General features: G+C 30.2%; 1 protein-coding gene across 3 annotated transcripts in view; it reads right to left on the reverse strand.

The window, feature by feature from the left end:
• The window catches only part of LOC119603272 (cation-independent mannose-6-phosphate receptor), a 138,776-nt gene that overhangs the window by 94,506 nt on the left and 19,060 nt on the right, over positions 1–25,210 (reverse strand). For all 3 annotated transcript variants that reach the window (XM_037955257.1, XM_037955256.1, XM_037955258.1), the window contains 2 exons: positions 19,932–20,344; positions 18,455–18,571 (listed from right to left, as the gene is read on the reverse strand). In XM_037955257.1, the coding sequence (XP_037811185.1) occupies positions 18,455–18,571; positions 19,932–20,344 (530 nt within the window). The remainder of the gene's footprint in view (positions 1–18,454; positions 18,572–19,931; positions 20,345–25,210) is intronic.

Consider the following 25,210-nt stretch of genomic DNA (forward strand, 5'->3'; position numbering starts at 1 on the left):
AAGCCCTATTGGGGGGTTCAGTTGTATGGGGGCTAGGTGAAATAATGGAACGATCTTAACCATTTTCAATAGGCTTCGTCCCTGGGACAATAGAAGATCATGTACCAAATTTCATTGAATTATCTTCAAAATTGCGACCTGTAGTTTGATTACAAGGTTTACATGGACGGACGGACGGACAGACGGACGGATATAGCTAAATCGACTCAGAAAACGATTCTGAGCCGATTGGTATACTTTAAGGTGGGTATAGGACCAATATTATTGTGCGTTACAAACATCAGCACAAACCCAATATACCCTCCCCACTGAAGTGGTGTAGGGTATAACAACATGTACCTTATGAAGCAGTATGTTGCTGTTGTCTTTTTGCGTCTGCATGCAAAAAAATTCTCATTCTTTACGAAATTCTCAGAAGTTGTCTCGCGTTTTTGCTCAGATTTTCGTTATTTATGGACCGATTTGGCTGATTTTAAATAGGAAACTTCTCGAAACCATGTTCGACAGAATTATTAAAGATTTGGATCCCAAAGATATCTGGGGTCTTCGGAAAATTAATTGCAACAAACACACAGACAGACACAAAGACGGACAGGACTCCGCTATCTATTAAGATCCAGAATATATGATATACTCTTTAAGGTCGGAAAATTATATTATGGAAATGGTCAAGTCTGTCAGTTTTTGGAATCTGTAGCAGTTTCGACCTACTGCAGTTCAAAATAGAGAATTGATTGAAAGAACATATTTATAAATCATAGAAAAAAGTCAAATTTCATGTATTTTTAAAGCGATATTTGTATTTTATAATATTTTAAAAAGTTAATTCTGTTTTCAAGACAATTTCGTTTTAACTTTATTATTAATTTTCTTCCTATTTTCTTTTTAATCCCAAGGATAAAAACAACTTTAAGTACTCAAGCACCATATGATGTACAACAATAAAATTCTACAAATAAATATTTAAACTGACTTTAACTATTAATATGTACATTGTACAATATTTATATACATACATACATATATAAAAGAAATGACTTAAATTTTTCATACTCATAGCTATTGGGGCAATAAATCTGACAATATATTAAATGTTCCAAAGAAACCATAAATAAATTGAATTTCATAACGAGATGATAAATGAAGTAGAACTTATATCCGTAAAAATAAAAACTTCTTATATGATTTTCATATTCTTCTTATTCTTTCTTCTGGCTGTTTATACTACTTTTATTTCTTCATTTTTTTATATTGTTTCGTTTTAATGGGATATTAAGAAAGAACAGCCAAATAAGTAAAAAACAAAAATAAATAACAAAAAAAAAAAAATATTTAAAAAAAGTATTTTGTGTTTTTCTATAAAAAGAGAAATAAATTTATTTATTTTTTATGTTTTGATTTTTGCAATCCATCTTTCTTGTTGCTACAATCTGTAAAGGCTATGTTTTTCGTTTTGGATATATGTTTTTGAATTTTTTCATAATTTTTCTTTTTATGCCACAACAATAACTACAAATCTTAAAGAACTGAAACATATAAATTGATAAAGATTTGTAAGCAAACATCGGGTACAAACTCACATGCTCCAGGATAAATACTACTCTAGGATATTATAAATGAATATACAATTATAAATGCACATGTGCATAAGAATATGCAATTGTATCTGTGTGTGTATTGTTAAGATGATCCCAAGTAAAACGATTTTAGATATTAAGAACTTTCAAAAGTAATTTTAAAGGAAAAGGTTGAAAAATGCAATAAGTATTTTATTATTGAGAACGTCTCTTGAGTTAAAAAAAAAAACTTTAAGTTAGTAATATTGACTATCTTTTTTGATTCTATAAAAAGGAGACCTGCCTAATGTGTATGGGGCAAGAACATTAAAATGAATTCATATAGAATCATTTCAAAATGTAACGTTTTAAAGGATACGGATGCATGGTTTATGGGACAATGGGACAAAAGCGTTGCCTAAAAGAACTAAATAAGAAAACATTTATAAAGAAAATTGTATGGAAGGAAAATTAAAGATGAGAAATGGATTGTCGAGAACGAGAGTCCCCAATTGTTTTCTTCTTGGAATCGTGTAGTTAACGGGATTAGTTTGCTTTAATACTCTGTGTAGAGATCAAGAGTCCCCATATTATTCTTGGCTTCGAGCAGTTTAACCGATTGTTTTTCATTCTAAAATAAATTAGATCAAGATCCTCCAAATTCTTCTTGACTTCTTTGTTGCAGATTGTTTTTTATTCGCCAGTTTCTCGGCTAAGCTACCAGTATCAGATTCCAGTCTGCTGCCAATTTCACATTAATGCATATCTGTCGATCAACACTCGTCTCCCAAACATTATACTTCTCGCTCTACTGAATTCCCGAATAATATCATACATTTACGTAAACTTAAAGGTTGTTATGGTTTCTTAAATAGGTTAGGTTAAGAAGGTCAAAGGTTACACCTTATTTGTCCCGTCTTCCGAGGACAAGGTAACGACTTGTATCCGGCAAAGAATGAATTAGGTTTTCTCATTTCTCATTCTTTTAGGAGCGGTGACATAACCGTAATAAACAAAGAAGCCAAAGGTAGGCGTACGCTCACACTGGCTTCGGTGTATATGCCGTACGAAGCGACTGACCCATCCGGCTCGTGAGCTGACGGCATATGCGAGAAGAAAAAGTGCGATCCTTGCTATTGGGGCAGCAAGGATATCAACAAAAGAGGTGAGTTAATATTTGACTTTATAACTGATAATAATCTCATCATCTGTAACAAGGGCGATACGCCGACGTTCAGGAACAAGGATAGGGAGGCAGTTATAGATTTAATTTTAATTAACCGTTTAGAAGATCTCGTTGGGGATTGGAAGGTTTCGTAAATAAGTTTTCAGTAAATAAAGTTTTGTTTAAAAAGTTATGGGAAAACTGAGTCAAATCTCGGCTATAAAAGTAAACAGTATTACAATACTCTATAGGTTAGAAATACATATATAGCAAAGAAAATCGCTAAAACGTCATGTAGTCTTAACAGCAAGTCTCTCTTTATACTTTATATGAAAATATAATCCATTCGGTTTATATAATTTGTAAAATTTTCTTCGAATTTCCCAGTTTTTAACCACCTGTGCACTTAAGTTACTTGCTAGTGTTGTCTTCTTTCTACTTTACTTAATGCTTCTTTAGGTTCAAAGGACCAATGCAATGTCAGTATAAATTGAATCTGGTGTTCAAGACAAAAAGAAAAAATAAAGAAAAAAATGTCAACAACAGTTGTGTTCTATGTGATTTGTATGTATTTCGGCATCATAATGATCTTCTTTCTTTTTTTTTTCTTTAACTTTTTTCCTTTAAAGGTTTTAAACTTTTTATCGATAAAGTTGTTGACCATGTTGCATTTTTTCTTTTCTCTGCTAAAGAGTTTTTTCCTCTTTACTTTCAAGGATTAAACAATTTTAGCTCGTGGTCATGGCTGGCAAAGACACTTGTTATCATAGTTTTCCTAGCTACATTTTCTTCATCATCGTTGAGTTTTTTTTTTCTTACTTTAAACTTACACAGCCATATAATATTTTGTATCTATTGAATGTGTTTGTGTTCATCTCCGACCACAGTAGATACAACAACCGCACATGAACATTGATTGAATATTCCAATAGTTTGGAATGCTGCAGCACGTTTCTAACATTAAATACTCGTTTGTATAAAACATACACACACACACATACGGTCACAACAACTCATATCTTTATATGCTCCTTGGCTACATGCATGCATTTACACTTTCAAAAGGACGTATGTAAGATTTGAATCCTTTTAGTTGTGTATTTGTACAAGTAAATGTATTTGTTGGTCGGTCGATCGATTCCATTTGATTTGGTTTGATGGTTGTTGACTATAAATTGTTGTTTCTACTTTGGCTTCTGCTTCCTGTTTCTTTTGCTTCTTCTCCTCCTTTAACAGGGCTAGTGTTACTTTTAGTGCCTGAGTTTGTCTGTCTGTCTGTCGGTCGGTATGTGTTGAGTTCAGTCCCTGTGTTTATTGGTGGTTAAAAGATGGTTTAGAAGTTTTTTAAGGTTTCTTATTTAGGTTGTTGTTTTTCTTGTTTTTAGCAAATACCGGCGGTGAGAGATTTATTTGAAAATACAACTGTCGTTTTTTGATTGAAAACCTTTTAATTATTGTTCGGATAAATTAATTTACCAAAACAAATGTGCACCTCTGCTCTTTGGTGGTTTGTAAGAGTTAAAGTGTTGATTACTTTAATAATTTATTAAATTGTAAAATGGATTTGAACAAATATTGGAAATATTTCGAAAGTTTTAATTTTTTTGCAATACTAACTCAAGTGGTCCTTCGAGTTTTGCAAGACATTCTTGAATTGCACTAATAAACTGTAATTATGATTAAAATGGGGTTTCTGCCCGAAAGCCTTATTTCGAAATATCAAATAAAAAAATATTTAGTTTATGTTTAGTAACTTAAAAGTTACTTTAAATCATCCTTAATTTATATTTTATTTGAAAGTCTTAAAAACGATTTTCCATTTACTTATTGCAAGAATAATACAAATTATAAACACTCCGCTTAAAATTGGCAAAATATTGAACATAAAAATATAATGCAATATTAAGTTGCTCTATAAGGGCATGATAAGAAACTGTTTCCTCTTATTCTCACCAGGATATCCTTTGCCATATACAAACTTTTACACAAGCACATATTATGAGAATTTTAAAAGACATCAGTAGTCCAATGTTATTTTTTTCCTTTTAGTTATTTTTTTCCCTGATGTTTAACTAATTGGTGGACTTGAATTTGGATTATCAGAAGACGTATTTAAAGTCTTTTTTATACGCTGCACATAGGTAGTTATTAGACCCACCACAAGACTCATCAGATCATTTGTAACATATAATTGAAGTTTTTTATTGGCGATCAAGAATAACCATAAAAACCAATTAAAATGATTAGCTTGTAATAACCACTTCACACTGCAGGGTTGAATGGAAAAGCAAAAACACGAAACTACTTTTACTTAGATAGTAAAGTGTCATTTTGAGAATATCATAAAATAGTTATATAATGACACGGCACATACTGCATTGATTTGGAAAAATTAACACATTTTTAGAGTTAATCCATGAAGGAAGGAAAGAACCAATCAGGCAACAGAAACAAGTAAGAGTGTTATATTCGGCTATGCCGAATCTTATATACCCACTATCAAACCTCGTTTGACTGTCGAATTTCATCTATATACTCGTATTTTTAGGCCCGTTGTAAGCGTTAAAGTAATTTTCTGAAGGGAACCTTATATAGGGGGGTAGGGTCAATCATGGACCGATCAACATACAATTTTTTAGATAGATTTTGACTCGTGTGAAACTTATGTCGAATTTCATCTATATACTAGTATTTTTAAGCCAGTAATGAGCGTTAAAGTCATTTTCTGAAGGGGACCTTATATGGGGGGTAGGGTTAATTATGGACCGATCCTCATAAAATTTAGCATAGTGATTTTGGATCACAAGAAACTTCGAATTCTTCGAATCGCTATATTCGTATTTTTAAACAAGTTATGGCTGTTAAAGCTGCTTTTCGAGGGGCCACTTGTATAGGGGCTATCCGAAAACGTGGACCGATATTGCCCATTTTCAATACCAAATAAACCTTACCTATAAGAAATATTTATGTGAAATTTCAACTCTCTAGCTCTTTCCATTCGGACTCTATCGTGCTTTCAACAGACAGACAGACGGACGGACGGACAGACATGGCTAAATCGTCTTAGAATTGAATGAGGACCCAGAATATATATACTTTTGTGGGTCTATAACCAATATTTGGAAGTGTTACAAACGGAATGACAAAATCAATATACCCCCATCTTTTTTGATGGTAATATAATAATTTTTTAAATTTATTTCAAATAAGTTAATTTGAACTTTTTTTTTTTTTGACTCTAATCTGAACTTAAACTAAATTACGTGAAAACTTGAGTTTTAGTTTCGACGTTTGCGAAAATAGTAACCATTTTATATGAAAGACACATTTTTCAGTACTCAGTTAAAAATTTTGGTTTATGCCAGTCTTGTAAGTTGAAATTTACGAACATTGATAGTACTTTATTTCGTGCAGCTGTATTCACCCAAAATAGGGCACCGAATTGAAGCAGAAAGACCTTGAATGACGATTTGGAATTTCCAAAAAGCAGTTGAAAGAAAGTCCAATTAAACTGAGCAGAATATGCGATAATGACTCTTAAAAACTATTTAGAAAGAAGTGGTTGAGAAGTTTTGCCTCAGTGTAGACTTTGCCCCTCCCAACTACTATTTGTTTCGATCGATTCAGGCCGCTCTCTATATCTGTGATACGTTATACTTCAAGTCCTATATATTCGTACTTGGCCTCAAAAGATGTGCCGAAAAGATGGGAAACGGTCATACTTTATAAAATTTATATTGTATAAATGTTTCAAAATGAAAGATAAAGGAATATGTGCATATATGTATGTATAAATACTTTAACCCCTGCAGTTATCAATTTTTTATTAAAAAGTTTTTCCATACAAAATTCAAATGTAGACAATAATAAGAAAATATGAAAATATGTATATGTGTATATGGTAAATTTAATGCATTCGGTATATTGGTTAAAGTGGTTTGTGCCTAATGCAGATTGTATATGGTCTATAAGTGAATATTTTTATATTTATGAATATGTGTTGAAGCAAAAAACAAAATGTGCACTTATGTATACTTTTCCGTTACCATTGTACTAAACAAATTGTGTGTTGTTGAATTTCAATACATACATTCTTACATAAAATTGCAATTTTATACATTAGGGAATTTGAAAACCTTTTAATTTTAGAACTTTAAAACTTCAAGCTCGATTATCAAGATTATCTTAAACCATTAGATAAATCATGACCTTTAAGTCATTTTCTGAAGAGGACTTTGTTTGGGGGGTTAGGGTCAAATGAGGGCCGATCATTACGAAAATCGGCAGTATCATTTAGACTAAGTTTTGCCGATTTTTGTATAGCTACAACAACATTTAACATAAAAAGCTCAAAAGCTATATTCGGGGGTACGGATATACATACATACATATGTGGGCTAGGCGAAATAATGGACCGATTTTATCCAATTTCAATAGACTTCGTCCTTTGGTCAAAAGAAGAGTATGAACCAAATTTCATCAAATTATCTGTGTTTACATGGACACACAGACGGACGGACATAACTAAATCGACTCAAATTATTTTAAAATTTGAGGGTTATACACTCCGAAATATTCATAAGACCAAAATGATTTTTCTCGTAAGTCGGGTATTATTGCTGCAAATACCGTTACCAACGTGACACGTGATTGACTTATATTTTTCTCAACTCTTGGAAATAATACTTAGCAAACAAAAAATAAACACCCTAATAAAAATTTTTCTAATTCTTTATTTAACAGGCACAAATGCATTTAACCACTACAAACACTTATATTCAATGTATTTTTGAACATACAGCTCTTGAATACTTAAATGTACAGAAAATCCGGAGTAGAATATGAGTAGTAGGCGGTCCTGCAGATTTTGGAACTATTCGGCTTTAAAGACTATGCAGAGATCAGTGCAATTTTTCATAGGAAATGAAGTTGTATAAGCAGTGATATAGTAAATGATTGCATTTAGATCTACAGGGCTAAGAATTTACTGAGTATTTTTACTTTACTTGTATGAAAAAACTTTTACACGTAAAAGTAATATACTGATTTTAAATGTTAGAGTTCTGATATCGAAATAAGTTCTCAAATATTAAATAAAGAAATAGAAAATATGGTAAAACTTTAATTATTAAATTATTAATGTTATTATGAAGGAGTGCGATTAGTTTTCATTTCCAGTTTTTTTGAGATTTTGATGAAATAACCGAAAAATCATTTTTTAGTTTTCAATATTCAGTCAATATTTTTCCTTGCATATGTTTTCGTTCTGTGTACACAAATATAGATTTAAGAGTGTTCGAATGCAAGATGCTTTTATGATTCAATAAAATGTATACGTACACAATTTTTTTTTTAATTTTGTTCTAAAATACTAGAATAAGTGTGTACGAGTAAACAACATTTTTTTAACCGCAATTGCACATTTAAGTTCCTTTTTTTACTTGTTTTTTGCTTTTAATGCAACGACACTTACTTACGTATACATGTATGTATTTATATCGACGACACCCCACCACTGCAAATGGCAAACTAGAACGTAGTTGTGGTAGATGTAGGTTTAAGATATATACTTATATATGTAAGTAAGTAACTTGTACATAGCTAAAAATATTCAAATGTTGATTATGCCTCTAGTAATAAAAATCCATCGAAATGTGTCACATTTCTATTTAAGATTCAATATAAATTGTAAGTAAACCAAAACTATACGACATCAGAAGTGCAAAAGTAATAATAGAACTAGAGGAAGAAATCAACTTAAAAGCCAAAAATCCTTGAATCAATATTTTGGTTTATATGTATGTTTTATGGGCACGTAGGATACTGCCAAATGAAAAATGTTAGTAATTATGGAAATAAAAAAAATGTTTAAATACAATAAAATTACTTTTCTATATTACTGATTATACAGTACCCAATTAGTGATTAATTAAATTCTGCGTTTTATTTTTTAAAATTTAAAATTATTTAAAAAGCTTTTGAAAAATTAGAATTATTGTTATAATTTTTCGGGTGTATTCACTAGAGTTGTCAAATTATTTGACTTTTATTTCGAATAAATGTTCACTGTAAATAAATTTTAAAATTTTATCGATTATTCGAACGAATAATGAGTAATCGGAATTATTGGTTAGATAAATTGTAATCATATATAAACTCGTAAAATGTTTAATAGGCGAGATAAGCGAAATTATTTTTATAAACTTTGACCTTCAATATCTAGCCTCACCGAGAATCCCAATACTGAGAAAATAAGTTATCTACGAAATTTCTAACGAATTTTTAGAGAAAACTTTACAAGAAATACGTTAAAGAAAGTTGAAACTTTCTAATACCGAAGGTCTAATCAGAATATACCTATTTCTTATAAAAGGGTCATTTAGTACTAATAGATAGTAGGTGAGATAAAAATTTTCAGCGTTATCGGTCCAAAACTTCCGGACATAGAGGGGGTCAAAGTTGGACATTTTGGTCGTACAGGGTTTTATTCAAATGCGTGTAACTTTTCACCTATTGGTCCCAGCAAAAATTGTCCAATAGAGTTCAGGTAGCTATTTTTTCAATGTTTTAGCTCAAAAGCCCTATTCGGGGGGTACGGTTGTATGGGGCTAGACGAAATAATGGACCGATTTCAACCATTTTCAATAGGCTTTGTCCTTAAGTCGAAAGAAGAGTATGTGCCAAATTTCATAAAATTATATTAAAATTGCGACCTGTAGCGTACAAGGTTTACATGGACACATAGACGGACATAGCAGAAAAAATTTATTTCAAAAAAAAATTTCTATTCGAATAATAATCCTATTACTTACGCACACTACTAAATTGTCTCAACGTTTATTATCATTGCATTCCAATACCATCAATTTAAATTTTCGTCTCTTATTTTATCACAAAAGGGATATCTCAGAGCGATATGCAAAAGCTTTACGTGCTTTATGTTTATTTCTATTTAGCTTTCAGTTGCAAACAATTTAAGTTTTTTTTTTTTTTTAATAAAAAATATTAAATTGAAGCATTACTTTTATCAACTGGTTTGCAACACATTAAAATTTTGGTCACCAGACCATAGGAATTGTAATGCCCTTGGACATGTGAAGAAATGCATCGAGGCATCCAAAATAAGTTATTCTAAGCGGTCTCAGAAGTTTTTCATGTTTTTAAATTCCAATTTTTTAGTTTAGACGTCTCGACATGTCTAGCGGAGACAGGGGCTTTTAAATAAAGTGCTAAAACTAGAACCCTAGGTCCCAATTAACTAGTTACTCCCGTAATTCTTTATCAGTTCCCCTCCCTATAGGAAATTTATAAAATTTAAACTTTCAGTTCAAATTTCACAAATCCAAAACAAAAATTTCTTCTACATACTGACAATGAAGGGTATAGATCAATCACTATTACTTGAACATTTCTGTTTCTTTTCCTGTGAAAATAAAATTTAAATAGTGTTGAAAAAACTGCACAATAGACACGTATTTGACTTCTTTTTAAGAAGACATATTTACGAATAATATTTAGAAAGGTCACAATAGTTTTACTTGCGGTTGTAAGTGCAAAAGAACGTTTGCACGTTACCATGGTGATTGTTACAATGTCAAATGCATGAATATAATAAAGTCATAAAAACGTCTATCTATCAGTATGAATATTTGAGTTTTATTAAAAAAGACTGATAAACAAAAAGTAACGAAATAACACGAGATCAGAAATAAAAGCTGACAACTTTTTCTACAGAAAAGTTTTTATTTTCTTATTACCAGAAATACTGCTTAGAGTCTGAGCCGGTAATTTCAATGGACAAGCTACTTATACATAGTCATAGCTCTAAACTTTATATAAAGAAAAATTACTCCGTTATATAAACTGGTCACATTCTCTATATATAAGTTTCTAAGATGTCAGGGCTGAGAAATTTATCTACAGAAAAATTGCTCAGTTTGTATGATAAGGTAGGTGTGGAACCAACATTTCTTATAATGTGTGGTCTGTGTCAAGTTGCTTGCTGCTATAACTAACAACTTCTCAAAGCTAATAACTGCTATAGAGCCTAACATGTTTTTCTAGATAATATTTATTAGAATTTGACCGATTTTATCAAGGTATAAAACAAGAAGAAGAGACACAATTTATTAACATTAAAACTACAAATATTATCGGACATTTCGGAATTATTGTTAAAGTTCTTGGAGTATATTCTATGAGTGTCGTTGGAAAATTATGAAAAACAAAACGTACAAATACGCATATAAATTTCCTTTAGAAAATATCTAAAAAACGTAGCTGAACCAAAATTCTTCAGTATTTAATGTTCAACCTCGTAGTATAAAATTTAACAACAGTTTTTCCAACAAATATTATACACACATTCATGTTTTTGAATTGTTTTATCTAAACTACGACAAGTATAATTTCTATTTGAGGTTGCTGAAACAGTAAGAAACAAAAAAAAAATTAAATAAATCGCCTACATTTTTGCAAAGTTGAGAAAAATGTTTTGGTAGGAATGTGTGGCTCTGACATAAACAAGACACAAGATTCAACTTTTAAACAGACAGGGGAGATTCATGTTACTGAAAAATATATGTATAAAAAAAGATGTGAAAATGCTGGAAAAATTAGATAAACTTAATTTTTGTTTTCTACCATTTACTTTGGTGAAATATTTTGTTAAAAAAAAGTTTTCTTTTCGACAATATTGTTGATGTCTGTTGATCTTAGTGTAGTTTTAGAATAAAGTTTTTTTTTTTTGGTTATTTATGAAGCTGACAGTTTTCTTAGAAACTATAGTTTAATAAAGTTTTTTCTTTTATTTATGTATTAAAGATTTTTCCGTAAATTTGTTACATTAATTGTTTGTTGAAGATTAGATAAGAATTTGTAATGTTTTGACTTCGTTATCAACATCGATGGAAAATATAGTACTTAAGTTCATGGTACATGCTGACGTATAAGCATTATTGAAACTTAATTGAGAAAAATCATACGCCTAGACTGAATACAATTTGTTAATGAACATCCATGAAAATCTTGTTTAGAAATATGTAATGTAATTTCTGTAAAAAGAGCACAGAATTGTAAACAAAAGCTCATATTAGGAATGCAATTTCCTTAAAATAATAATCTTCTGGTACTTTCTAGTCTACCCACAATGAATATGAAGTATATGCTTTTTGTTGTTACTCCTCAAATTAGGTTTCATTAAACATAGTTATCTTCATCATTAATATAGTTATCCTAGTTTGTATTCTAAGAAAATAAATCAATCTATATACATACATATATACATTTCTAACGTTACTGACTGACTGATTCATCATCGCACAGCCTATACCAACGGTTCCCAAATGGGGGTCCGCAGTCCCCTAGTGGTCCGTAGCAACATCCTAGGGGGTCTGCGAAATCTAATCCAGAAAATTTTAAATATAAATACATATTTCATTACGACACAGATTTTAACTAGATTTTTCGACCAATATTATCAAATTAACATCAGAAAATCTATAGCGTTTAGCACAAATAGTCGAAACTACTCAGTAAAGTAATTCGTAGGTATTTTAAAATTTAAAATTGAGTTCCAAAGTCACATTACTTTCGCAAACAGTTCAAAATTATTTTCCCAAAAACAGCTTACATACTCAGCCCACCTCATCAGAAACCTTTTCGATACCTTGACGAGAAATTAACGTGATATATTATGCATATAAAGACCATCTTTCCTAAATTATTTTCCCGAAAACAGCTTACATACTCAGCTTACCCCTCTGCAATCGCAACTAATTTTTGAAACGTGACTCTTTAAGCGCATGTCGAATATATTTAATAAAGAAACCTTTTCGATACCTTGACGAGAACTGAACGTGAAAGTTTTCACGATTATAAAATTAAACATCATGTTAAAATTTCATCAAAGAAGTCATTCATCTTCAAGGCTACGCAATTGAAACCTATCTGAAATATTAAATATTCTCAATGTACGGGAATATTTTATAGATATACCATCTCTACTTTTATTTGGGATTTATGAACTAAGACAATTTTTGGACGAACAATTAGATATCAAAATATGTTTGAGGGTCCGCCAAACTAAATAAATTCCTCAAGGGGTCCGCGAAGTAAAAAACGGTAGAAACCGCTGGCCTAAACGGATGAAGCCAAAAAGCTGAAATTTACCAAATAGGGGGTAAAAAACGGGTGAATTCGGTAACTTCATATCTCCGAAACTAAAAGAGGTACAAAAAAAAACTGTATTTGGTACTTTTTTTGTACCCCATGTATCTTTTAAACCAGTGAACATAGAAACAACATTTTTAATTCATTCGTAATTTATCGATATTTTTGGATATTTGTACATTTTTTTGTTACTTTTTTCATAAAACATTGGTTTCTGTCTATTAACTTATAATAACGGGCACGTAGAGCCCCGATTAAATAAGAACATATAAAACGGGACTTTTTGGTACTTTTTCGTTCTTAAACTGGATCTTTTTCATTCTTGAAATTTTAAAATTTTTTATAACATTGAACCTAAAAACGCAACATACTTATTGAATGAAAATCTATAAAAGGGTACTTTTTCGTTATTCAACTGGTACATTTTTGATTTTCTGAACTATTGATCAAACTTATAGGATCCTGATGGAATGAAAATATATAAAAGTGAACTTTTTCGTTCTTCAACTGGTAATTTATAATTTTTTTATAATATTAAACCTAAAAAAGCGAGCTTTTGGTACTTTTTTTTGTCATTGAACCTAGAAACATAAAATCAGACATATGGAATCCTGATGCAATGACCATCTATAAAATTAAACTCCTCTTTGGTGTTTTTTCGTTCTTCAACTGGTACTATTTAAATTTTCTAAAATATTGAAACTAGAAAAAAGTGGTAAAATGCTCAGTTTTAGAGATGTTATTTTATTTATTAAATACCAAAAAGAATTTATAAAATATAATATAATTGTTTATGAATTCTTTTAATCGATTTGCATTAATTGTTTTTTTGCGCATTATTTAAAGTTTTATTTTTTATTTTAAGCTTTTCACACTTTTTTATTATTTACTCTGTTTTTCTCATTAATTAAATTTAATGAGGAAAAAATATAACGGAAAACTAAACTTAGAATATTCAAAAGAAAAAATTGTGATATTTACTGCATACTCTTGAGAACGAGTGCACTACAATGGTCATTAAGTGTCATCACAAACAATTAAGAAAAAATTAAATGAAAAAAAGTATTTTTAACAAAAAAAAACTTGAATAGGAATTTAGTTGTCACTGCATATTTTTAATAAATAGAAAATAAACTTTTATTGTAACTCAGGAAATAAAACTTTAAAATGCTCTAAATTAAATGCACGGTTAAGCATAGTACATACAGTGGGACAAACCAAAGTAGTATTATATATTTAAATCTACTTGTTAAAAATGTAAATTTATTATATGTAGGAGTGGGGTGTAGGATGTCAGTGTTTACCCCCTCCCCAAATATTATAGTTTGCTAAAATATCTCACTAAGAAATTTATTGCTATTTGGTATTACAGTTGTCAAAGGAAACGGAAATATCATACACACATAGATAAATAAACACAAATGCACACTCCAAAAGACAAACTTTCGCAACATCTACTTAAACTTAAGTGTTATTATTCTTCTATAGGATGGAGTGTGTAGGTCCGTATAGAATACTCTTGTATGTTTTCTTTTTTTTTTTTTGTAAAGGCACTAAAAAAATAAAACACAAACTAAACTTATTTGACAGTTTTCTTACGTTTTGCTTTTTATGGCATTATTGTTTTGCAAAACTTGCATAAAATATAAAAACACATTTTTTCCTTTTAAAAAAATAACAAAAAATATACAATTTATGGTAAATTAACACACTCATTCAATACCAAGTGTCCTAGTAAAAGAATAAAGTAATATCAATTCATTATAGAAAAAAACGGACATATTGATAAATAAATATATCAGATAAGAATATCGGTTTATTTCGAAAGAATTTAAACATTTGTATTTATTACTATATTTTTAATAAATGTTTGTAATAAATCATATATTTCAGTACGAGTAAAGTATATTATCGTTACATAATCTATTGCTTAAAAAGAGTTTCTAAAGAAATTAATTATGGCCTTAACTCGATCCTATGTATTTAAATTTACTGAAGAACATTAAGGTGGGACAGAGAAATAATCTGAAAAAAAAGCACTCGGTAAGACATGTCACAGCCTGACAAATATTTCAATGAGGATGAGTCTTATAGATCAAATAGTATACAGAGAGAAAAAAAGTTTTAAAATTATACACACTTGATACCAAAGTGTTTATAATTGTTCAATAACATCCGTTGTCAAAGTATGTACGGATGGTTGTAAAATCAACAACAAAAATATAAACAAGTAAGAAGTCTATGTTCGCCTTTGCCGAATCTTATATACCCTTCACCATAGTCTCTTTAAAAAAGATTAATTTTATAAAATTTAAATTTATTTCATTTTTTCCGACTCTACCATTACTTCATCAATAGCAAAATAAAATACACAACGCAATGAAACCAACACACATCCAAACATACGTTTTTTTTCAATAAGCAATGTTGTTGTTGCTTTTTTATCAGTGCATTCAAAAATTTGTCTTTTTTACATTTTCAGAAGTTGTCTCGGATTTTTCCTCATATCTCCGTTATTTATGGAGGGATTTTGCTTCTTCAGAAAATTTATTTCAACAGACAAACAGACGAACGGACATGGCTTAATCGACTCCGCCGTCTATAAAGTTCTAGAATATATGTATATACTTTATAGGGTCGAAAAATTATATTGTGGAAATTAGAAACGGAATGACAAACTTATATATACCCTTCTGAAAAAAGTGAAGGATATAAAAATACGCGATGTTATCAAATCAACAAAACGTAGTCAAATCATTCGATACAGATTCGATCTACGACCGGCGGCGGCAAACTACGTACATTTTAAAATTTTTTCATAATATTTATTTATCTATTTATTTATTTATATGGGGTATATTTTTGGAGTGAAAACGATGAGTTATCAAAGTGATAACACTATGATTACTATCGAAATCACAACGATGCATTTCCGAAATGATACAAAGCGTAATCAAAATGACAACATTGCGTTGTTGCAAAGACAACGATCCGTTGTCAAAATGACAAAGGTGGTTGTCAAATGATAACTGGGTGTAATTTAAATTTTATGCACTTCCATTTTCTAAATGTTAAAAAACGTGGTAAGCTCACTTTTGACAACGGATTGTATCAATTTCAGTACATTTCTAGCGGTTTTTCCCTCTGTGTAATCCTTCTTTCATTAACATCTTTAAGATCTTATTCTTTCATACTTTCCTACTTGTTGAGGACTTTCTAATGAACCTAATCCATTTTTTTGACCCCTCCTAATGTGGCACCTCAGAGTGTTGGTAAAATAATAACAAATGTAAGTTACTTTTACAATTGTAGTAAAATACATAGAAAATTTATGAGTATTTATAGCATAACTTTGTGCCAAACAAAAAAGGAACAAAATTAAACTAAAACTAATGGAAAACAATATTAAATAATCTTGGCAAAAACAGTTTGTTTAAGATTATGTTACGGAAATAATGTGGCCAACGATTGTTAGAAAAATTGCCAGAAATTTGGAATACATAAATTAAGAAATGTATAATTAATTTCAACAAAAGTTAAAAAAAAAAAACAAGTTTTTAAAATTTAAACAAGTAAGAGTGTTATATTCGGCTGTGCCGAATCTCATATACCCACCATCAAACCGTATGCCGTAAAAGGAATGCTCCCATATAAACATCAGGGTGATGTTTGGAATATGGCTTAAGACAATTATGGACCGAGACCTTTTGAACTAACAAAATATTAATTTTTAATATTTTGTACTGTACTTGTAATTATCAGAGTTTTCTTCATCAAATTTTCTAAAGAGGATCTCATATGTGGTGTATGGTCAATTGTTGACATATCCTCATAACTTTTTGTAGACTGATTTTGGTTCATATAAAACTTGTTTACATTCGCTGTTCTCGCATTTTTATGCCAGCAATTAGCGTTCATGTAATTTTATAAAGGGGCTTATATGGGGGGGTAGGTTGAATTACCGACACATTCCGCATGAAATTCGGAGCGAATTTCATAACCGTATTTCATAACTCATATTTTTAAGCCAGTAATGATCGTTTAAGAAATTTTCTAAAGGGGACCTAGTGGACCCAATAGGGGGAGAAGGGCCAATTATGGACCTATCCATAATAAAAGTTATTAAAAAGATTTTGGCTCGCGAGGAACTTAATTGTGTAAAATTTTATTGCTATATTCGTATTTTTTAGCCAGTAATGAGCGTTAAAGTCATTTTCAAAAGGGGATCTTATATGGGGGGTAGGGTCATTTATGGGCTGATCTTAAAAAAATCGTAGAGCGATTTCGGTTCGTAAGAAACTTACTTATACCGAATTTCATCGCTATACTCGCATTTTTTGACCAGTAATGAGTGTTAAAGTAATTTTCTAAAGGGGACCTTATATGAGGGGTAGGGTCAATTATGGACCGATCCTCAAAAAATTTGGTAAAAAGATTTTGGCTCACATGAAACTTATTTATGTCGAATTTCATCGCTATACTTGCATTTTTGGGCCAGTAATGAGTGTTAAAGTCATTTTCAGAAGGGGACCTTATATGGGGGGTAGGGTCATTTATGGGCCGATCCTAAAAAAAATTGGTTGAAAGGCTTTGGTTCGCAAGAAACTGACTTATACTGAATTTTATAGCTATTCCCGAATTTTTAGGCCAGTAATGAGTGTTAAAGTCATTTTCTGAAAGGGACCTTATATGGGGGGTAGGGTCATTTATGAGCCGATCCTGAAAAAATTTGGTAGAAAGATTTTGGCTCATATGGAACTTATTTATGTCGAATTTTATCGCTATACTTGTACTTCTGAAGCAGTTATGCCCGTTGAAGCTGTTTTTTGGAGGTCCACTTGTATGGGGGCTATCCGAAAAAGTGGACCGATATTGTCCATTTTCAATACCAAACAAACCTTAACAATAGAGAATATTTATGCAAAATTTCAACTGTCTAGCTCCTCTCGTGTGGTCCCTATCGTGATTTCAACAGACAGACGGACAGACGGACGGACGGACATGGCTAGATCGTCTTAGAATTTAATAAGGACCCGGAATATATATACTTTTATGGGTCTATGAGCAATATTTCGATGTGTTACAAACGGAATGACAAAATCAATATACCCCCATCTTTTTTGATGGTGGGTATAAAAATATGTATATATTGTACTTAATAAAAAATTAGTACGAAAACACAAAATTAGTATGTATAGCATATTGTACACTTCTTTTTAATAATTTTGTAAAGAACGTCTATTGAAAGTATTCCTCTTTATTTGGACAATTCCAATAAAAGAACGAATTGTTTTCGACCTTTGCTTTAAATCCACTTTGTTGGTCTCATTTTACAAAGTAAACAGGAATAAAACAACTTAAAGGTCTTATGGCAGTATAAATCTGAGAAAAAATCTATTTCAGTAAAAATTCAAACTGAAAATCAATATACACATGTACGCACTCATTTACCTATATAACAAAGATAAACGGCTTAAGGTTTTAAGTTTTGTTCAGGACCAACAACAAAAAAAAAGAGTAATAAAAATCGGAATAAAAAGCACCTCATACTCAAAATACATACCTGTTCTTCTTCCAGCTTACCGGTATTACTATCAATTTTACCCATACATACGGCAGTACCACCTTTACAACCTAAACCATTTTTAGGCACTAATGGTCGGCAGACATTTAGGAAAAACTAGAAATGATGAAAGGGAAACAAAATTTAGAATGAAGAAAAAATTAAATTGTACATTGCACATACTTGTAGTTGAAATTGAAATTTTGTTGCATAATTAAAAATAAATGATGACTAAGTTTAGGCATTATCAATGAAAATTGAGGAAGTTGAAAGGGATATATAATGGAAGTACAAAAAAGATTTGAAGTAAAAAAATTCTATAGAAATTAGTTTATACAGTTTATAAAGAAAATAATGTCCTAATCCAATTGGGTTAACGTTTTCTCCAAAATATTATCTCAATCAAATTGAGTCAGCTTACTACATAGAGGAAAAAAAGTCGTTTTAAAATTATACACGCCTGGTGCCAAATTGACACCAAAATGTTTATAATGTTTCAATAACATCCGTTATCAAAGTATATAAGGATAGTTGTCAAATCTACAACAAAAATATACAACGTTATCAAATCAACAAAAAACATAATAATGTGTTACCAAAGCGACAACGCTATGTTGTCAAACAGAACGTTGCGTTGTCGAAATCATAACGATACATTGCCGAAATGACACAAAGCGCAATCGAAGTGACAATAATGCGTTGTTGCAATGACAACGATGCGTTGTCAAAATTACAACGGTGGTTGTCAAAATGATAACTGGGTGTTATCTAATTTTTATACACATCCGTTGTCTAAATGTTAACAAACGTAGTAAGCTCACTTTTGACAACGGATTGTATTAATTTCGGTTCTTTTCTACCGGATTTTCCTTCTGTGTATATGTAGAATATAGTGTCCTAATTTAGAATAAATTTTATAGAAAATAATGTCAAATTGTGCAAACTTTCTACATAAAAAGAATCCCATTCAAACTGGGCAACATTTTCTTGTCCTGCACAAAATGTTCTACAGAAAGGAGTGCCCCAAACAAATTGTATATGTGTCAATCAAATTGAGGCAAAATTTCATATTAAAAAAATTTTTTAAATTTTTTCTAACGAAAAAAAGCCCCCTAAAATTTTAATTGATTTTTTCTACAGAAGATTTTATCGCAATCAAATTGGATAAAATTTTCTACCGAAAATAATTTCAAAACTTTTGCAACTACAGCAATCATATAAAATCAAAAGAAAAACTTTTACAAAAAATAGTGGTTACGTCTTTTTCATCAAACATTTTAATAGATGTGAACGTACCTAAAAAGTAATTTTAATTTTTTTTAACTTAATTTTCAAAACATATATATTTTCCTTTTTTCTTCCTCAGTAAAATTTTTTAAATACTCTTTTTATAACAACATCAAATCAATTTAGTTTCACAGTATGTATATTTTTTTTTCTACTACATTTCCTTCACTGTACCATTATCACAACTTACCTTAGTAGATTTGGTCACTTGTTGTGCAGTAATTGAAGTTGAATCTATTTCAGCTTCATAGTTATCGATTGTATTTATCAGTGGTGTTAAATCGATTAACTCCATATCGGCCACATCTTCAGAGTGTTCTACATAGACTTTGGCTTTGCAATCGATTTGTTCTTGGCAGGCTAAATCAGTTTCATAGTGTATTAAAAGCTGACAATGAGAATTTTCAATTATTTTTGGACCCGTACTGTTACTAGTTTTGTTGGCACAAACAAATTCAATTTTTGTTGACCATTTTGTATTTTCTTTGTCATTGCAAATGACGCCATTTTCGTATAATAAATATGGAGCGCCAGTTTGATTGATACGTAAATTTGTGTTGAACATACCCAGACCGTTGGATTGATTGTTAAATAGACAAGCCCCTGTAAAGAGAAAAACAGGACAGAATAAAGTTTAAATACTATTTTTAAGGAAGAAAAATAAGTTAAATTATATTCATATTTTATCAATAACTATATAAGAACATACAATTGTATCTTTTCAACTTAATACTCTTGGCCATTTCTTTTTAGCTCTTGGCAATTCAACTTCATGGATTTCAAGTTCATTGAAGTTTAAAATATATTCCATATAATCGCCATCAATTTGAAGAATTTATTTTTTAACAGCAAGAAAACTTCTCTTCTTAAAAGAAGTAACTTTTTCTTAGTAACACCACTACAACTTAAATGCAATCAAGTAGAAAAATTAACTCAATAGTTTTGAAATCGTTTAAAACATATAAAACATGGCCAACAAACTTCAATACACTTACATCTATCGAATTCCAACTATCTATAGCACATTTACAGTAGAAGATATCGAAAACGGACAAGTAAACAAATAAGAATATTCGATTCACTCTTATTTTGGTTTAATATTATTATTCATCAAGACTATTTCCATCTTATTTACAAAATTTATTCAATAGACAAGTAGGAAATATATTCCGGGGCTGTAGGTCAAATATAAACAGATTTCATCGTTGTTCTAAAATTTTTACTTCTGTATTAGAAGAGAACCTTATATAAAGTTAGCCCTATGAATCGATTTCAACAAAATTTAATAGAGTTCGTATTACGATATGTGTGCTAAATGCCAACGAATTTCATGTTTATAAAAATTGCGACATTTAAATGCGGTCTTTTTTAAATCGAACCAGAAAGTTATCCTGATTGGGACCTCAGCATTAACGAGCATTAATGCCAACATTCTACTGCCCCTTTAGTTGAGACTTCACTTTAAACAAAACTATTTACCAAACAGCATAATTCAAAAGAAATTTACTCTTTTAGCCAGATTACAAAGTGGCTAAAAATAAATGATTTTTATTGCTTAACAGATGAGTGATTTTATTAGAGCCACCAAACGCACACATACACAGACAACATTCCAACGAGGAAAAACTACTAAACAAAGATACATACTTACATACATATCGATATTTTGTAATATCGTTACAAATCATAGTAAATGGCCTAAAATGTTTTAGTGACTGACCATTTTACTCTAAAGTATAGTTGTTGAGTAAACAACTAACGACAACGGACGGACCACGTTGAAAACAATGACCAGCAATGGCAGACTGACTGTACGGCTAGATGAATGACAACATAAACATTGTCATTTTGGGTAGAAAACGAATAAAAGGATTGTCCTTATAAAACACAACACGAACTGAACATCTGTGTACATTTGTAAGCGTGCAAATACACAGACAAACACACACACAACTACAAACCAAATACACGTTGTTCATTAAAAAAAAAAAACTTCATACAGGCAGCAGGATAATGATATTGAATGGATTTATAGGAATAAATTGCTTTTTGTTTAAAAAACATGTTTAAATATTTGGAGAATTTATGTAATTTTCAGCTACATCAATTTATAATTGGAATTAAATGGATTTGAAATTGACGATTGAACTGTAAATATGTGCATTAAAATTGAAAATTTATAAAATATTTCTTAACGTTATAAATGTTCATTAGGGATAGGTTGGTAACTTTACTTAACTTTTTTATGGTGAATAAACATTTTAATTTTATTTTTCAGAAACTACAACGACTGGTACGTGACAGTATATGTGCAATTTCGTGTCAATTGACCCAACTCAAAAAATAGATTTGGAAGAAATTTACACCAAGGTTAGTACTATTGGATAGTAGGCCAGACATCAGCTATATCGATGAAGAACTGCCGGAGTTTAAATCAAAATTGGACTTTTTGGTCATACAGGGTTTTTTTCAATTGGGTGTCACTTTTCGCCTATTCAACATAACAAAAATTGTACAAAGAAAATTTAATTAAATTTAAAAAATTAACCCAACTCAAAAAATAGATTTGGAAGAAATTTACACCAAGGTTAGTACTATTGGATAGTAGGCCAGACATCAGCTATATCGATGAAGAACTGAATGAGTCAAAATCAAAATTGCACTTTTTGGTCATACAGGGTTTTTTCAATTGGGTGTCACTTTTCGCCTATTCAACATAACAAAAATTGTACAAAGAAAATTTAATTAAATTAAAAAAAAAAATTATTTTTTTTCGATTTTTAGAGTATTTTTTTATAAAAATCGGTCCTATCTATTTCGCAGCGAATGACTTGAATGACTAGGAGAAATGATAAATGTTGATCCAAACGAGTATCATTTAGACAGTTACATACTCGGCGTTGCCCAAGTTTTCTAAAAATAATTGAGTTTTTGTCATTTTGTGTAATATGAAGCTTAATTTAGGGATCTGTAGCCGATTTTTAGGGATCTGTAGCCGATTATAAGGGTTCCATTTTTGAAGTCAAATATGAGTGACCGCAAATTTTAGTTTCTTCTCTATCCAATCAATGCTGATATTTATACCATACAAAAATATTGCTCCCACACCCACTTTAAAGTACATACATATGTATATTGATCGACACAGATTAATTTTGAGTCGATTAAGAAGAAACCTTGTTCGCAAGATATAGGCCGCAAGTTTCAAGATATTTTGATAAAATTTTGACCGTACACACTAGGAGAAAGCCAACATGTGCGTGTTTTACGCCATAAGGCGAAGCCTATTGAAAATGGTTGATTATTTAGCTTCCATACAATCAGAACATCCGATTTGGTCTTTTTATCTCATATCTATATCAAAGATACTAGGATCTCTTCAAAAATCGACACATAGTATGAGAAAGCCAACATGTACGTGTACGTGTTTTACGACATAAAGGCGAAGCCTATTGAAAATGGTTGATTATTTACCTTCCATACAACCAGAACGTCCGATTTGGCCTTTTTATTTCATATCTACATCAAAGACTAGGATCTCTTCAAAAATCGACACAACTAAATTTGATATAAGCATTAATGGCACGGCTCCTATACAAACACCCCTTTAGAAAATTCTTTAAACATCCTTATTTATTATAACCATAATATACTTATAATATCGCAATTAAATTCAGCATAACTAACATTTATATAAAAATAAATCACTCCTCCAAATGTTATAAGTATCTGACCATATTTGACCATAACATGAAATCCCGAAATATCATTGAATATATATACATACTATGGTTCCTGGCTTAAAAATGTGTTAGCCCGTGTTATTTACACTTAAAAATAACCAAAATAAAAATATCACTAAAATAATATTTAATTACATAATAAAATTTAAATACATAAATTAGTTCCATTTCTGAGCACGACTACACTTAAATTTAAAGATCTATTAATATTTATATAAAACATTTAAACAAATATGCCGAGTAAAATGCTAAACATTTTTAAATTAAAAGTTAAATCCATGTAAACTGCAAGAAAAACCAAAACCATTAAAAATATGTTGCAGTTTAAATTATGAAAGAGGAAATCCTTGCATAACGGGGACCGTTCCAAATACTCTTGAAAATATAGTTAAAATTGATAATATATGGTTATTTTTGTTTTAGTGTAAAAAAATTATTTCCCGCTAAAAAAAATTTTTTATGGAAAGAATTTTAAAAAATATTACGACTATGTTTGCTATTATTACAATAGACAACGACATGATTCTACAATTTTAATCGCCAACCAGACACACAGAATGTAAAAATATGGAATCAGGAGCATGGTACAATAAAATCAGCCCTTCTGTTTTTTTGGACCATACAGAAAGATGACATTTAGAATCAAAAGCATTTTAATTGTTTTTCATTTCTTTCCACTATAGTGTGCAAAATTATAAATTCTACAAAATGTGGAACAATTGTTTTCATTAAATTGATTGATTATAATGAAAATTAAAAATTTAATACATTTTTTCTTGAATAAAATATATGAATTAAATTATAACATTCGATTTGTCTACTTTAATATTAGTCACTTATTCGAACTAATGTATTCTGTTATTTTTGTTGTTGTTTCCGAACTCCCTAAAGCCATATTTAGATACGATTTATGTACGACATACTGAAAAAAAAACAACAACAATAACCCATGCCAAGTGTACAGAGAGAATACGAAATGTGAATATAGAAAACAGAATTAAAAATTAACAACAAAATAAAACGCAAGTATCGTACGAATAAGAAAATATAGTCGAATATGATCGACCCTATATATAAATAAAATCCCAAAAAATATATATATTTTTTTTCCAATTCCATTTCGTTTCAATGTATTATGATTGTGTGTATTCTGCATTACGATCGTAGCTAAAACTAAGAAACCTTTTGAACTAATTTTCCAAACATAAAGTCTTAGGGCAATATTTCCTTATGTTACAGGTACCATAACTAAATGAACGTATCCTCTAAACGGTTGTTGGTGAATAAACAAAGAAAAAAAGTGATGAAAAAAAATCAAAAATAATATTTCGCTGAAAACAAAAATGATTATTTTTTCCCTACATTGCATGCAATTCTATGGCAAAACAAACAATTTGTTTTGCGCTAAAAGGATGTAAAATAAGAATGAAAGAAATGAGCGAAATAACAGCCAGTTAAGGTCTGAAAACATCAGCCACTGGAACCATCATCACCAGCAGCAACAACGATTGTTATTTGCTTAACAAATGGAACGTTGTTCGACGTGTTTGTGACGTTATTATTGTTTACATTATTCGAACAAGAAAAAAAAAACAAAAATGGTTACGGCTACAAGGAAACGTAAAGGATAAGAAAAACAACAACGATAACTTTAACAGTAATAACAACAATAGCAACAACAAAATTAAAAAAAATGAACATAACAACAGTTAGTACATGGCAGCAA

This window comes from Lucilia sericata, unplaced genomic scaffold, assembly GCF_015586225.1.
Source record: "Lucilia sericata isolate MDLA Ls3-8-SP2 unplaced genomic scaffold, ASM1558622v1 Contig000286F_arrow, whole genome shotgun sequence".
In the NCBI taxonomy this organism is placed as follows: domain Eukaryota; kingdom Metazoa; phylum Arthropoda; class Insecta; order Diptera; family Calliphoridae; genus Lucilia; species Lucilia sericata.